Source organism: Pseudorasbora parva, chromosome 24, assembly GCF_024679245.1.
Source record: "Pseudorasbora parva isolate DD20220531a chromosome 24, ASM2467924v1, whole genome shotgun sequence".
NCBI classification, from domain to species: Eukaryota; Metazoa; Chordata; class Actinopteri; order Cypriniformes; family Gobionidae; genus Pseudorasbora; species Pseudorasbora parva.
Genome location: NC_090195.1, coordinates 8,522,857 through 8,538,421, shown reverse-complemented (window position 1 = coordinate 8,538,421; position 15,565 = coordinate 8,522,857). Strand labels below are relative to the sequence as shown.

The following is a 15,565-nucleotide window of genomic DNA, read 5'->3' as shown; positions in this document are numbered from 1 at the left end:
ATTGTTGCAGCACACTTGCACAACATTCTTGAATTAATTATCCACGTCCAAGTCCAAATAAAATCCACGTCCATAGGCATAATTTGCAGATGGGACCACTTTTTGTCAGGGTCGATAATGTCCCCACCCATTTTTTGAACCTAATACAAATTAAACCAGCTTACCAGGGTTGGGAGGGTTATTTTAAAATGTTACAGTTACAGTAAATGTTACAATTTTCCTGTAACGTTTAAAAAATGTTACAGTAAAATTCAGTTACAGTTAAAAAAAAAAAGAAAAGTAAAAAGTAACATAAATCCAGGCCCACTGTATGAAAGTAATGTAATCTGATCACTTTTGGATTTCCTCAATGCCACGTGTAAATAAAGTCAGGTAAAAGCATTATCAAAGGACAAAATTATTATAGCATTGTTATGTCAAATAACTAATTTATTTGGTTTTAAATTAAACCATTGTTATCCTGAAAGTATTCCCATTGTTTACAAAATGTAACTGTATCCTGATTTCTTTTTGATGTAACTGTAACAAATTAGTTACCGATTTTTTTGTATCCTGATTATCTAACTCTGTTACATGTATTCCATTACTCCCCAACCCTGCAGTTGACTAGCAGTGTATTAATTTTGTTTGTTTGTTAAATAAGAGGCGATCTCTCACTAAAGTGTGTTGCTTTTTATGTTGAGTGTTCGTTGCCACTGTTATCAGTGGCGGAAGGCAACAGTGTTTTCTATTTGGCTCATTTTTCACACAGATGAGTGCTTTAGTCCCTGCTCTTGATATGCAATCACTGATAAATATCTTTGGTTTAATAAGAAAATATGTATAAATAAACCTTTGACATGCTTAACAAAAGTGTACCACCAGACCATTAGGGTACATCAACCTTATTTGCGGATCTGTGTTTTTATTCATATGAATAATTTATGGACTTACAATATATTGAATTATAGTCTGTCAACAAATGAAACCCAATTTACTATTGAAATAGATTTGTGGACATTTTAATGTTTTTTTCTTCTTTGATTTGTTATTGTACATATATCTGATATAGCATTGTATTAGCAAATCTCCCTCCCCTTCACACCAATCCCACCCAATATTTTAAAATAAAGTAGAACATTTTTTAAAAAAATTATCCTGATGGATAAAATCTCTCACCTTTTCTTTTTTGTCTAGAAAGAAATATGAAGAAAGTAACTTTCATAATGTGTCTTATTTCCAAATGAGACATAATCAGCTGGACAAATATAATTTGATTGATTGGATTATGAAAAGCAAGATTTTATTTATTTTAATTATTCATTTTGTAATAATAAACTATGTATGATGTATTCCTATTAATAATATTTATTTGTTTGCATTTGTTTGTTCTTCTATTTTATTAATATCTGTTTCTTTGTTTATTTATTTATTGTTCTTGGAAAAATCTGAGTGTCAGACATTTTTGAATATGTAATTGAAATAACATACCTGTATACCTACATATATTCACCAAAACAGATTTGTATGTGTAAGCATACTTGGCAATAAAGCCCTTTCTGATTCTGATTCAGAAAAATTACCAAAAAAAACATGTATAGCATACACCAATAATCACTTCATATATATTTATAATATGTATTCATATATAAGACAATAAACAACTTTTTGACATTGAGTAAAACAATAAAAAATATAACAAATATTTAATTTGACCAGAAGCATGACGCCATTGAAAATCTGACCACTACCTTAATAGCATTAAATTCTATGTAAATGGTCTGTCTAATATCTGGTTGAGTGCTCTAGTACACAAGGGGTGAAGCTCCTGAAGGTATTTGACCTCCATATGGGGGAATCGCACGGTTAAGTGCAGCTCTTCTCCAGCAGTGGTGGGTCAGCGAGGGGTTAATAGTCTGTCCATGTCTGTGGCCAGAGCAAAGCAGAGAGAACTGTTTATTTGCAGATGAAATTACCATGTGTAGTGTTCAAGGGAAGGCAACAGATTGCGTTGTTGTTTTTTACGGTAATGGACCGCAGCTGAGGGAACGAATAGAGTCATTTGCAGAAAGATTGCAAGACTAATGTAAGAACAGCTCTCAGATCAGCTCAAAACAAGTCCCACCTGAGAGCTTTGAGGTGTGTTCATGTACTTGTCCATGGGCGCTTAATATTACTCATGTTTTTTATATACGTTTCACATGCTTCTCAATAAAATAAACTAGATTTGTGTTTCCTGAAGGAAATAAAAGTGCTTGCAAACAGAAAATAGTAGTGTTAGCTTTGTTTTTAGCCTTTGGTTCTGTTGCGTTGCTGTTGCTGACTATTGATGGTCAAATACATGCAAGAAATACATGACCAATCACAACAGAGTGCAACAGTGACCACCCACTTGGTTGCGGACCGCCCACTTGCTTATTTTTTCTATTAATTTTTCCCAGGAATAAAAAAAAAAAAAAAACTTAATCGAAGAGTTTTAAGAAATGAACCAAGCTACAAGATAAATCACAACATTACAAACTTTCATTTGAATAAAAAAAAGTGAAAATCAGACAAATTCAAAGGTGCAAGACTTATAGTATTATATTAGTATTATATACTTACAAGTGCCTTAGCTTACCTAAAAATTAAATATGATTTTCTTCTATATAAATGTATAATAAAACTGATTCACATTAATTCACATTAAGAGACTTTATACATTACATTGTCAAAAGTTTAGGGATGCCTGCCTTTACATTTGCATGAACATTAATCTCATTCTTAATCTGTAGGGTTTAATATGGAGTTGACCTACCCTTGGCAGCTATAACAGCTTCAACTCTTCTGGGAAGGCTTTCCACAAGGTTTAGGAGTGTGTTTGTGGGGATTTTTGAACGTTGTTCTTGAAGCACATTTGTGAGGTCAGGCACTGATGTTGGACGAGAAGGCCTGGCTCGCAGTCTCATCTCTAAATTCACCCCAAAGGTGTTCTATCGGGTTGAGGTCAGGACTCTGTCAAGTTCCTCCACACCAAACTCGCTCATTCATGTCTTTATGGACCTTGCTTTTTGCACTGGTGTGCAGTCATGTTGGAACAGGAAGAGGCCTTCCCCAAACTGTTCCCACAAAGTTGGAAGCATGAAATTGTCTAAAATATCTTGCTAAGCTGAAGCATTAAGAGTTCCTTTCACTGGAACTAAGGGGCCAGGCCCAACCCCTGAAAAGCAACCCCACTCCAAACTTTACACTTGGCACAATTAAGTCAAGTAAGTACTGTTCTCCTGGCAACTGGCAAACCCAGACTCGTCGATCAGATTGCCAGACAGAGAAGCGTGATTCGTCACTCCAGAGAACACGTCTCCACTGCTCTAGAGTCCAGTGTTGGCGAGCTTTACACCACTGCAACCAATGCTTTGCATTGCACTTGGTGATGTAAGGCTTGGATACAGCTGCTAGGCCATGGAAACCTATTCCATGAAGCTCTTTACACACCGTTATTGAGCTGATCTGAAGGCCACACAAAGTTTAGAGGTTTGACTATGCAGAAAGTTGACGACTTTTTGCACGCTGTGTGCCTCAGCATGCGCTGACCCTGTCTGTGATTTTACGTGGCCTACCACTCCGTAGCTGAGTTGCTGTTGTTCCCAATTGCTTCCACTTTGTTACAATACCACTAACACTTGAGCATGGAATATTTAGTAGTGAGGAAATTTCTCAAATGGATTTATTGCACAGGTGGCAACCTATCACAGTACAAGTACACAGAGATCCTGAGAGCGACCCATTCTTTCACAAAAGTTAGTAGAAGTGTCTGCATGCCTAAGTGCTTGATTTTATACGCCTGTGGCCATGGAAGTGATTAGAACACCTGAATTCAATGATTTGCTGCAGTGTTCCAATATTTGGCAATATAGTGTTGTGAGTTTTCATTGGTTCATAAAAGTAATCATGCAATGAATCATTCTTCAAAACTGTCCAGGTAATCATTTGATTCAGTTCACATAACTATCAGACTGATAATTCTGAATAGTAACAGCAGGTTCTGATGTTCAACTCACTGATTCAATGATCCGGTCACTGTGGTGAACAGACACTGAAGTGAAAGATTATCAGTGAATCGCAAAGTAAATTTTGTTCTGTTTATCACACAAATCGTATTTAGTCAGATCGAATATCTTTATGATCACTTTATGGTGCTTTTTGATGCTTGATAGTTTTGGTCCAGCTTCTTTGTTATTGCATGTAAAAAGTAACTAGCAATCTTCAGAACTTTCTTTGTCTGTTCCTTAGAAAAAAAGAAAGTCATAGAAATTTGGAATGACATGAGGGTGAGTAAATGTGACAGCATTTTTAATGTGCAAATTAGTCCTCAAATAATCATATTGTTCTTAAATCCTAGATGCTAATTACCTTAAGTGCTTCTGAAAAACAAAATCAATAGCATATCATCTGCCAAAGATATATCTGGTGTACAAAGTGTTTGACAACTACTGCACATCCGTCAGGGCCCGAGTGGGTTCAGGAACGTCCCTCGGCATTAGTTGTTTCTCTCGCTAGCTTCCTCTCTCTCCCTGTGAAGAGGCCTCTCTGTGGAGGATGTGGGCTGTCATGTTCCTGCTCTCATTTTCTCTTCACTTGACACCCCCTCGTTCATTATGCCGCTGTGACATCACCACAAGGGCAATCATACGTGTTTGATAAACGTGAGGCTCATTAGAGAGAGAGCTGATGTATGACTGCTATTTGCTGCTTTTGTGCCACGATGTGAAGAGATAAACAATGCTACACACAAACACACTCAGCAATCACACACCGATCCGCCGCTCCATTGTAGCCTTAAATCCACATGCGTGGTGGACCGCAACACCAGCGTTAACCTTGAGAAACTCGCATTCAGAACAACCGTGAGCTTTCCGCCGGGATTCAGAGCTTTGTCTGTGTGAATGCGGCCAATTTTCCCCCTCACAAAGTAGGAAAATTCCCTTTGAAGTCTTACACGTGTGCTGTGATTGTTTGTCGTTACAGTCCATCTTCGGGCAGACGGTCAGAGGCCCGCCCGAGCTGCCTCTCTTCTACTCACCCATCGACACGGTGGACATCAGCGTGAAGATGTGCGGCATCACATTCCCCAACCCGTTCGGGCTGGCCAGTGCTCCACCCACCACCAGCGGCGCCATGATCCGCAGGGCCTTCGAGCAGGGTTGGGGTTTCGCCCTCACCAAAACTTTTTCATTAGACAAGGTACTTACAAAGAACAGCACACATAATGCTAACCAAACTATAATCGTTTTTCTTTTTATATTTTCATAAGAGCCGCAGAGGTAAATCTTATTGCGCAGAGGCTGCTTTTTCAAACCTCAGGGTTTTCAGACTTTTAAAGGAGCCCCAGATTTGACAATCCCCATAATTTGGGATATATGTAATGTTTCTTTACGTATGGAACTTGTCATGTAATTACTTGGAGAGTAATTAATTAAAGCTATACTATGTAACTTTTCTGTCCACTAGAGGTTGCCTATTAAAAACAAAGGCGTAGTTTGATGATGCCAGGTTTGAGCCCAGAATCTTAGGACGTGTGATCACCTCACAGCCGGTGGAAAAGAATCGGACTAGGACTCGGGCAGAAATCATGTTCATGAATGTGATTATTAACGTTACTGTAGTATGAAGCAGAGCAGGACTGAGTGTTGAGGAGCTGAGCAAGGCCGCTGGAGCGATTGTTAGACAAATACACGCCTCACAAGCAGCGGGACTTTTATTATGACGAGACAAAATCGCTGGCACCTTTTCCGCTTTTCCGGTCATGAGTATGAGGTAACGCAGCTCTGTTTATCATATCAGATACATTTGAGTGTGTTTAAAATGATGTTATGACGTTACTCTGTGTGTTCGCTCAGCGTCTGCTGTGACACTTGTTCACACTGCTAAGAGTAAAGCGTTTCTGCCAAATAAAACCGGAAACCGAGGGTAATGCAGATATGACGCCATTGACAGGCGACTCCCTCAAACGTCCCGGCTCCTTGGTTAAAATAGCAATTTTCTCACAATTTACAAGTAGTTGGAAGAATTTGGAATGTTGTAAGAACTCAACTGATACTACATTTTTTACATATTTTTAAATATGCAAATACTACATATTTTATTTTTTAATTTAATTTAATTATTTTTATTTTACTTATTTTATTTTGCTAAATAAAATAAAAAAAAACGATATTCTTCTGTAGGCTCTCTGAGGACTGCTGGATCCCAGTATGAAACAGTATTAGTTATATAGTATTACAATTATTCATTCTTTTATTTTAAACTTTTTATTAGCTTTTTATATATTTGGTTTTAGATTTAATTTATTTTTATTTCAGTTTAAGTTTGAATAATTTTAGTATCAACTTATTATAATTCGGTTTGTTGCCAATTTTGATTTTATTTCAACTTTTTTTTAAATCACAAAAACTATTTTAATATACGACCATAGAATAAAAAGAACAACTCTGGTTTTAAATACTTGGCTCAGGAAATTTAATTGTGTTCTCATTTAAAATTTTAATTGAAGTATTGGCATTGTCTTTGATGTTTCTTCTCAGATTGGTTTGGAGAAATAAAAACTAAACACATATTAAATAATTGATGACACAATAAAAGCGTTGATCTGTATAATTAAGGTGAACATGAAACAGCATTCGCTATTTTCGTTCCCCTTTTTAAGTTCGTTATAATATTTCCATTTGAAACGGGATATTTAATGAGAAAAAAAGACATCAGTGACTTCAGTGTTAAACAGAAGATCAGATCATTTGCTCTTGGAAGAGTTCGATAAGAATAGTTTGATTTCGTGTGGAAATTGCTTTGATTGCAGGCTGCCATGTCTTGACAAATCTGAGCACTGATTCGAGATCTCTTCTGAAACTTGGAAGAAACCTCAATCTTAAAAGCAAGATAAAAGCATTTGCACTCCATTTAATCGCGTTTAGAAGCAACTAAGATGTCATGAGATGTGTTCTTCGTGTTTCATCCGATCTCTCAGGTAACAATTATAGTATATTTTCATCGAATTTAATTAAAGAACAGTTAGTAGGAATCTGCTGAGAGAAAGGTGATATGACACCGTGACAGATGTTATTCTCACCTCGTCTTTATACTGTGCTTAAAGTGTTATTGTGAATTATTATGATTATAAATGTTGTCACTTAAATGAACACGAGCTCAAATTATTTTTAATTATTCTTACTCTTCTAATTCACTGTTAAAGAATCAAACATATAATATTAAAAAAGTTTTGTTGTCTTGAAATATATTCTCTCTCTCTCTCTCTCTCTCTCTCTCTCTATTTTTTTTTTTTTTTTTTTAGCAGTGTCAGTATTAATCAGAAGCATATGTTTGTTCTGTGTTGGCTGCCTTCCACTCATTAGCAGCACTAGGGATATTAAAAGAAAGTAAATAAATGCTAAAAGATTAAAAATGAAAGGCAGGCACTCAAACTCGTGATAGATATCGCTATAGTAACGCAGCGAGTTCCATATGCTGCTGACAGGAGGCAGGAGCGGGGAAGATCGAGTCAAACTGTTTATTCCGACCCGTGGTCCTCGGCACTCGGCTGATTCCAGACAGTGAGGGACGGCATGTGAAGTGTGTAAATGATGTTTCTCCTGCTCTGATGTGTGAGTGAGTGATGTAGCTGTTCCTGTTTTATAGACGCCTGTCACCTGCCTCCATTTCAGCTTTTATAAACTGTGCGCCGGCCCTTCGGAAAAGGTCAGCTTTTTATTTCCAGAGACAAACGGCGGTGGGAGGGAAGAGGTGGCTCGGAGCGTTACAATAGAAGCTGGATATTGCTCCGGCTTACCTTGGGAGCTCGGCGCACCATCTGGATGCTTCGCTTAAGATCGCATTATCTTCCCGCTCTGACAACCTTCTCTCTTGGCTGAAAGAGGAAGAGGACGACTGACGGTCGCCCGCAAAGTTTTGCGCGCGAACTTGCTAGCTCGAACGGGTCCCCCCCCCACCTCATTCTCTTCCGAGTCCTGCTTTACTCTTGACATTTGTAGATGCCAGATTGGGCTGTAATATACTGTTGCATCTATCGCCCGCCAGCATATGCCGAAATACCACCTGATATCTCTGTAAACAGAAATCATATTATTCTTTATTGTGTGCTCAGTGGGAAAGATTGTAAGGGGGCTTTTCTTTGGGGAAAAAAGATAAAGAAGTTCTTAATGTCAATATGAATGAACAGGCGCTACGCCGCTATCACCCGCCTTAAACACAGGGGATTTCTCTTTTTTTAATATCCTGTGCTTTTTTTTCTTCTTTTTTTCTTTTTTCAACGGTGGCCCCCCTATTGCAGCATCACCGCCGCATGCTATTGATAGAATTTGAGATGCTCAGTGGATTGTCTACGAATATGAGAATCTTCACGCTTCTGGGTCTCCTCGTTTGTGCTCGGCATCGCTAATTAGCTCGGTAGCGTGCTAGACCGGTGGAGAACTGCCTAACAAAGCTCTGTGACTGTTAATTAGGATTAATGAACTGTACAGCATCTGAAAACGTGTTGTTTTCTGGCTACTCGCTTGAAAAAGAGGGCGAAGGATGTTGTCTTCCGCACGACCCGTCGGCCCTACATCCATTTTTCTTTTTTTTCTTTCTTTTTTTGTGAATGCATCACACCAATTACAGGACCATTAGATATGTGATTGATACATTTGGCCTGTTTCGGATTAATTATGAAATGAGAGAACGATTCGTAGGCTACCTCTGAGATCCAAAGGCAACTGAGCCCAATTAGCTTTTTGACTGGTCAAGTCTGGTTAAATCACACCTGTAATTGGAGCTAACCTGATTAATGGCAAAGGTGCTGGTTTTCCACCAATCAGCACGCCTAAAGAGAGGAGCTAGTTTCAGCCGTCGGCTTGTATACTTGTGCGCTGTTTGTTTCACGTGAGGAGAATATGGAATGATTGCTGCTGACCCGCCAGACTTCCGCCCACCACAGAAACTCTTAAACTCTTTAACTTTATCTCACGAAACTTTCTCTGCACATCAGTCTATTCTTGAACAGGCCTTCTCACCTCAGCGTAGGAGGATCCAGTGGGCAAATCCGAATGAAGTAAATATGAAGACGCATTAAGACGCATTCTTAACTTTTTAACCCGCAGTTAAAACAAAAGACATGGCACGGGGAAGCCGGCCCGTTTGTGCGCACACACAAACACGCGCACGTTTACTGTACGCCTCAGATCGAGGTTTTTAATTTAATGAGAAATGTTGGTGAAGCTCCATGGTAACACAGTTGAAGTGTGATGTGTCCCATCACTCCACCGCACACCGTGTTCGCTTTCTCTCTCTGCATCTACTGAATGGCTTCTCTGCTAATTAGCGACCACGGTTTAATCAACGGCAGCATTTTTATCAAGAAGAGAAAGGTTAAAGGTCACGAACCACAGACGCGCACTCACAATACGCACGTCCACACCCTCTTACGGTTTGAGTGTTTAATAGGTAGCGCTGGTAATGTGTAACTCTGTAAATGAGTGTTTCGTGTGCTAAAGGGCTACAGGTCTCGGGGTGGGATAATGAGATATTCTGTCTGTTTTGTTCTCATCAAGCTTGTATCTTACAGCTTAGACTCAGTCTGCTTTAAAATGGGCTTGTTTTTTATTTATTTACATATAGTATTTGTTTATTTCCTTAAGTAGATCTGCCATGTTTGATTGATCACAAGGACAAACATGTTTCGTTGGGTGGTGTAAAATATGTAATGTTCCACTTTAGGTGGCCTTAAAGGTGCTGTATGTAAGTTTTTGACTGTAACAAAGCATAAAAATACCATCCTATGTTGGCAGATATTTAGAAAACATGCTGAGTTCGCATACTTGTTTCTCTGAAAAGCAATGCTACGCAAGGGATAATGTACATCCAGCCGGTTGTTATCGCAGAATAGACCCCTGCGATAACAACTGGCTGGATGTACATTATCCCGCTTATTACACAGATAATTGTCTCAAGTAAATTAGACATGAAATATTGTCTTGAGTTTAACCCTTAAATGCATACCTCATTAGCAACCCGAGACGTCATTCACAACCCTCCTCTTCATTTATTTTTTAATGTTAGACATCAACCTTCTTAATATTCCTCAATCAATCCACTTTAAACAATATAACAAGAAAACAATTATAGAATTATAATCGAATGCCTGTTTTTCCACTATTTTTTTGTCAATATTGTATAGGGTTGCTCACGACCCGAGGAGTATATACTCCTCGGGTCGTGAGCAACCCTATACAATATTGACAAAAAAATAGTGGATAATATTTTTATTTTTTTTGCACAATGATAAATGATTCCATAATGACAAAATAGAGTGCAATTTGCCTTTATTCCACAAGGTGGCAATGTCTGCAATATGCAGTGATGAAGTGACGTTTCACTCATAGTTACCTCCAACAGAAAACGAAAAAATTATAATTATAATCTGCAAAACTTAAAGTGGCTTAGTGATTTAATGCTTAGAGCAAGTACTAAACACAATCAAATATTAGTGCCAATGTCACTTGATGATGGATGTGGAAGCTGTCAGGGATCAAAATATAGATTTTGATGCGTGAGATCGCGAATATGTCAGATGTTAAATGTACTGGGAAATGAGCTCTGACAGGGACAGTGAAGATGAAAACATCTGCTCAAACTGAACCCTTCCAAGCTCCAAAAATTAACGAAATATGTTTTATTTTATTCTGTAATTGTTACTCTAACATTGGGAGTTTTATATTTTATCGCGACAGCTAGAGATCTAGCCCTGTTAAATATAGATCTGGGTCGGTAACGACCCGAATATATAAGAATGTTTGGCGAAACAGTCATGCATTTAAGGGTTAAATATTTTATTCACTCTTATGCAAAGCTTCTGCTACGCAAAGATACTGTTACTAGGTAGAATGGTAGAATTTATTTTACTTGCTAAAATACTGCAGATAATCTAAAAATGATAAAATATGGGCTTTAACTTTATATTGAGCTATCACCATATTATCACATATGATTTTTCATCTGACAAACAAATTAGAATTAAAACAAATTTAATCTCACTTTTAATTATTGTATTAAAATTGAGTGTGCTGGGCAATCGATTAATTGCATCTAAAATAACAGTTTTATGCAGCAAAGCATTTGTGAAGCCACAACAAGCACAACCTTGAGGCGGATGGGCTACAACAGCAGAACACCCCACTGGGTATCATCTCCACTACAAATAGGAAAAAGAGGCTACTATTTGCCAAATTTGCCAAAATTGGGTAGTTGAAGACATTCAGATGGTAGAGACAGAATTTTGAGAACATGGATCCATCATGCCTTTTTTCCACTGTGCAGGCTGGTGGTGGTGGTGTAATGGTGTGGGGGATATTTTCTTGGCGCACTTTAGGCCCCTTAGTGCCAATTGGGCATTGTTTAAATGCCACGGCCAACCTGAGCATTGTTTCTGACCATGTCTATCCCTTTAGGACCACCATTTACCCATCTTCTGATGGCTATTTCCAGCAGGATAATGCACCATGTCACGAAGCTCAAATCATTTTAAATTGGTTTCTTGAACATGACAATGAGTTCACTGTACTAAAATGGCCCCACAGTCACCAGATCTCAACCCAATAGAGCATCTTTGAGATGTGGTTGAACGGGAGCTTCGTGCCCTGGATGTGCATCCCACAAATCTCCATCAACTGCAAGATGCTATCCTATCAATATGGGCCAAAATTTCTAAAGAATGCTTTCATTACCTTGTTGAATCAATGCCACACAGAATTAAGGCAGTTCTGAAGGCGAAAGGGCGTCAAAAACACAGTATTAGTATGGTGCTCCTAATAATCCTTTAGGTGTATGTATATATATATATATATATATATATATATATATATATATATATATATATATATATATATATATATATATATATATATATATATATGTATATATATATATATATATGTATACACACACACACACACACACACACACACACACACACACACACACACACACATTATTATTATTATTTTTAGTAGTAGCATTTATAATTATTTATTTTTGTGAATGGGATAAATTTGATTTCATATATCTTTAAACTAGAATTTTATCATATTTTGAAACACTGTGACTTTTTTTGTTTTGTTTTGTTTTTTCCGCTTTAAAACCCATTAAACCCAGAAAGGTTCATATGAATGTGTTAAATGAAGAAAAAAGAAACATGTCTATTAATTTTTCTACACTAGTTCTAAGGAGAGCTGTTTCAGTTCCTTTAGAGTGCTCGCTGTAGCTGGAGATTGGCACAACCCAGCATGTACTGTATTCAGGCTCATTTCCATTTCACACCAGCAGGAGAGAATTCTGGGATGGGGCCCCTTGAGAGTATTTGGAAGTGACACAGCCATTTCTGCACTTCCAGCTCTGTGACAGAGTTAAAGCGGAGAGATGGATAGCCTCCCGTAGCTGTATGCTGGCCTGCTGTGAAGAGGGAGAGGGAGAGGGAGAGGGAGAGGGAGAGGGAGAGGGAGAGGGAGAGGGAGAGGGAGAGGGAGAGGGAGAGGGAGAGGGAGAGGGAGAGGGAGAGGGAGAGGGAGAGGTATATTTATATATATACCCACACACATTTAACAAACCTAATTAATGGTGTTTGATAAGGCTGATACCAATGGTCATATGCAAATATGTCATCATATAATTAACTCGGCAAATAAGATGTAGATACATTTGTTTTTGTTTTTTTTTCTTAAAATATTTGAAAAAAGATACTGTTACTAGGTAGAATGGTAGAATTTATTTTACTTGCTAAAATAATGCAGATAATCTAAAAATTATAAAATATGGGTTTATACTTTATATTGAGCTATTACCATATCATCACATATGATTTTTCATCTGACAAACAAATTAGAATTACAAATTTAATCTCACTTTGAATAATTGTATTAAAATTGAGTGTGCTGGGCAATCGATTAATTGCATAATGGCACAAAAATATTTGTGTGTACTGTGTATAATTATGTATATATAAATACACACATGCATGTATATATTTAGTTTTTTATATTTTTATATAAAATATTTATATATAAGAAATTATATAAATATATACAGTATATATACATTCAAATATTCCATATATACATATATATATATGGAATATATATATATATATATATATATATATATATATATATATATATATATATATATATATATATATATATATATTCCAAAATATATTTATATATAAGATAAATTAAACAGTACATACCGTATATACATGCGACTATTTCTTAAATGTATACATTAATGAGTGTGTATTTATATATACACAATAATTATACAAAGCACAAACACATATATTATGTAAACACAAACTTTTATTTTGGATGCGATTAATCACAATGATTTTTTCCCCATCACTAATAAAAACTGAAAGCAGAAAATTGCACAGTCACTAGGTAGAATGAAAAATGTCTTAACTCATTCCCTGCTATTGATGGAATTTTTCGTAATTTTTTCGTTGCTATAACACATTCTGAATGTATACAGAATTTCTGGATGAAAACACAGGAGAAGATGCAGCAGAAACAATCAATAGAAGCACTGCTTACGCACATGTAAAATAACACAATCATCAACATTAAACAGCATTTAAATCAAAACTGCCTTACGGGCATCCACATAGCAATGTTCTGGAAACATTCAGGATCTAGATCTAAAATAAAATCTAGTAAAGGGTTCATAATACCAGCTTTCTTTGAGGCATGGCGCTATTTAATTATATTCTATATACTAGTTGTTTTGCTAAAGTGGCTGTTGACGAGAGTTTTTGACCAAGAACTACCTCATGATTGCTTTGTAAAATGTATCATTATTGTCCTCACGCCCCGTGTTTAATCACAGATCGTTGACGAGGCTTCTCTCGTTCTCCCCTCAGGGAAAACATCCCGAAGAAGCTTTTGTAATGCAGAGGAGCCGTCTGCGGCAACGGAGAACAGACCGTCCCCATCTCGCACATACCTCCTGCTTAACTAACATGTGTCTTTCGACGTACCTGTCTCATCAGCCGTGATTACGCTGTGCCTCTGTGCAGTTGGCGCGCATTAGGGGAGGGGATGAGAAAATAAACAACTAAGGTGCTTTTTCGACTCTGGAATCAGCATTGGAAAAGTGGGTCTGTCAAAGCAGTCACTACGATCTGAGAGGTGTTGACTAATTGCCTGCTAATTACACAGTAAATTGTCTAATTAAGCTGATGGTTAATTAGGGTAAGCTTGCACAGCAAGTCTTGTGGAAGTCGCTCTCTCTCGTTCTCTCTCTCTTTTTTAACAGAAAGAGAATGAGAGAGTGTGTGGCATGCCCGGGAACCTGGCTGTGTAATTGGCGCGCTGGCAGTGACTGGCGGTTAACATGACACGGAAAGGCGATAGAAGTAAAGACTGACAGAATCAGGGTTTGTGGCAAACGGCGCCACTTGTCATTTGTGCAGGGGCCCAGGCCGTGGCCCCCCTCGATGTTAGCCAGCGATGCTGTGACAGCCTGTGTTGGAGGCCAAAATCTGAGAGATCTCGGGTATTTTTTTAAACCTGGATAAAAACAAACGTTAAATTTAAAAAATGAAAAAGCTTTAAAAAAAAAAAAAAAAAAAACAGATTATCTATCTATCTATCTATCTATCTATCTATCTATCTATCTATCTATCTATCTATCTATCTATCTATCTATCTATCTATCTATCTATCTATCTATCTATCTATCTATCTATCTATCTATCTATCTAATGTTTGTTTATCCATCCATCCTATCTATTGTTCCATCCATCCATCCATCCATCCATCCATCATAAGAATTAATCCTCAAATGTCATGTCCAAATCCAATATAGCAAAAAAAATCTATCATGAATTTGATCTCAAAATAATTCATTAAAAACAGTTATTACTCCACCACCAGCATGACATCATTAACCAAAGTGGTTGAATGACAGATTTGCCACAGTACGGTTTCGGGAAACAGTCGTGACTAGCTAGTTGTTTTCTGCAACGATGCATTGTATAAGTAAGGGATAATGTACACCCAGCCGGTTGTTATCGCAGGATAAACCCCGACAGAGTGATCAGGGGGACGCGAAGCGGAGGGGTCTTGCATCACTCTGAAGGGGTTTATTCTGCGATAACAACCGGCTGGGTGTACATTATCCCGCTTATTACACAGCTACTAGTCTCAAATAAATAATTAAACAAATAAATAATTATTAGACACAAAATGTTGTCTTGAGATTAAATATTTTATTAGCTCTTACGCAAAGCTTCCGCGAAGAAAAACAGTTCCAACCTGCTTTAAGCCTTTATCTATTGCGGCTGAATGTTGAAAATGAATGCTGAAAGGGTAAGTTCACCCAAAAATGAAACAAAGCCTATGATTTACTCACCCTCAAGTCATTATAGGTGTATATGACATTCTTCTTTCAGACAAATACAATCAGAGTTATATTTATAAAGTCCAGGCTAACGTGAATCCCAGCAGTAGTTGTAGCTGTTTTTGAAGTCCATAAAAAAATGCAGCTGTCCGTCAAATAACGTGCT

At 37.4% G+C, this 15,565-nt stretch overlaps 1 protein-coding gene across 1 annotated transcript in view; it reads left to right on the top strand.

Moving 5' to 3' along the window:
* Window positions 1-15,565, top strand: part of dpyda.1 (dihydropyrimidine dehydrogenase a, tandem duplicate 1) — a 266,445-nt gene that overhangs the window by 107,080 nt on the left and 143,800 nt on the right. The window contains exon 12 of the mRNA XM_067435665.1: window positions 4,987-5,202. Coding sequence (XP_067291766.1) covers window positions 4,987-5,202 — 216 coding nt within the window. The remainder of the gene's footprint in view (window positions 1-4,986; window positions 5,203-15,565) is intronic.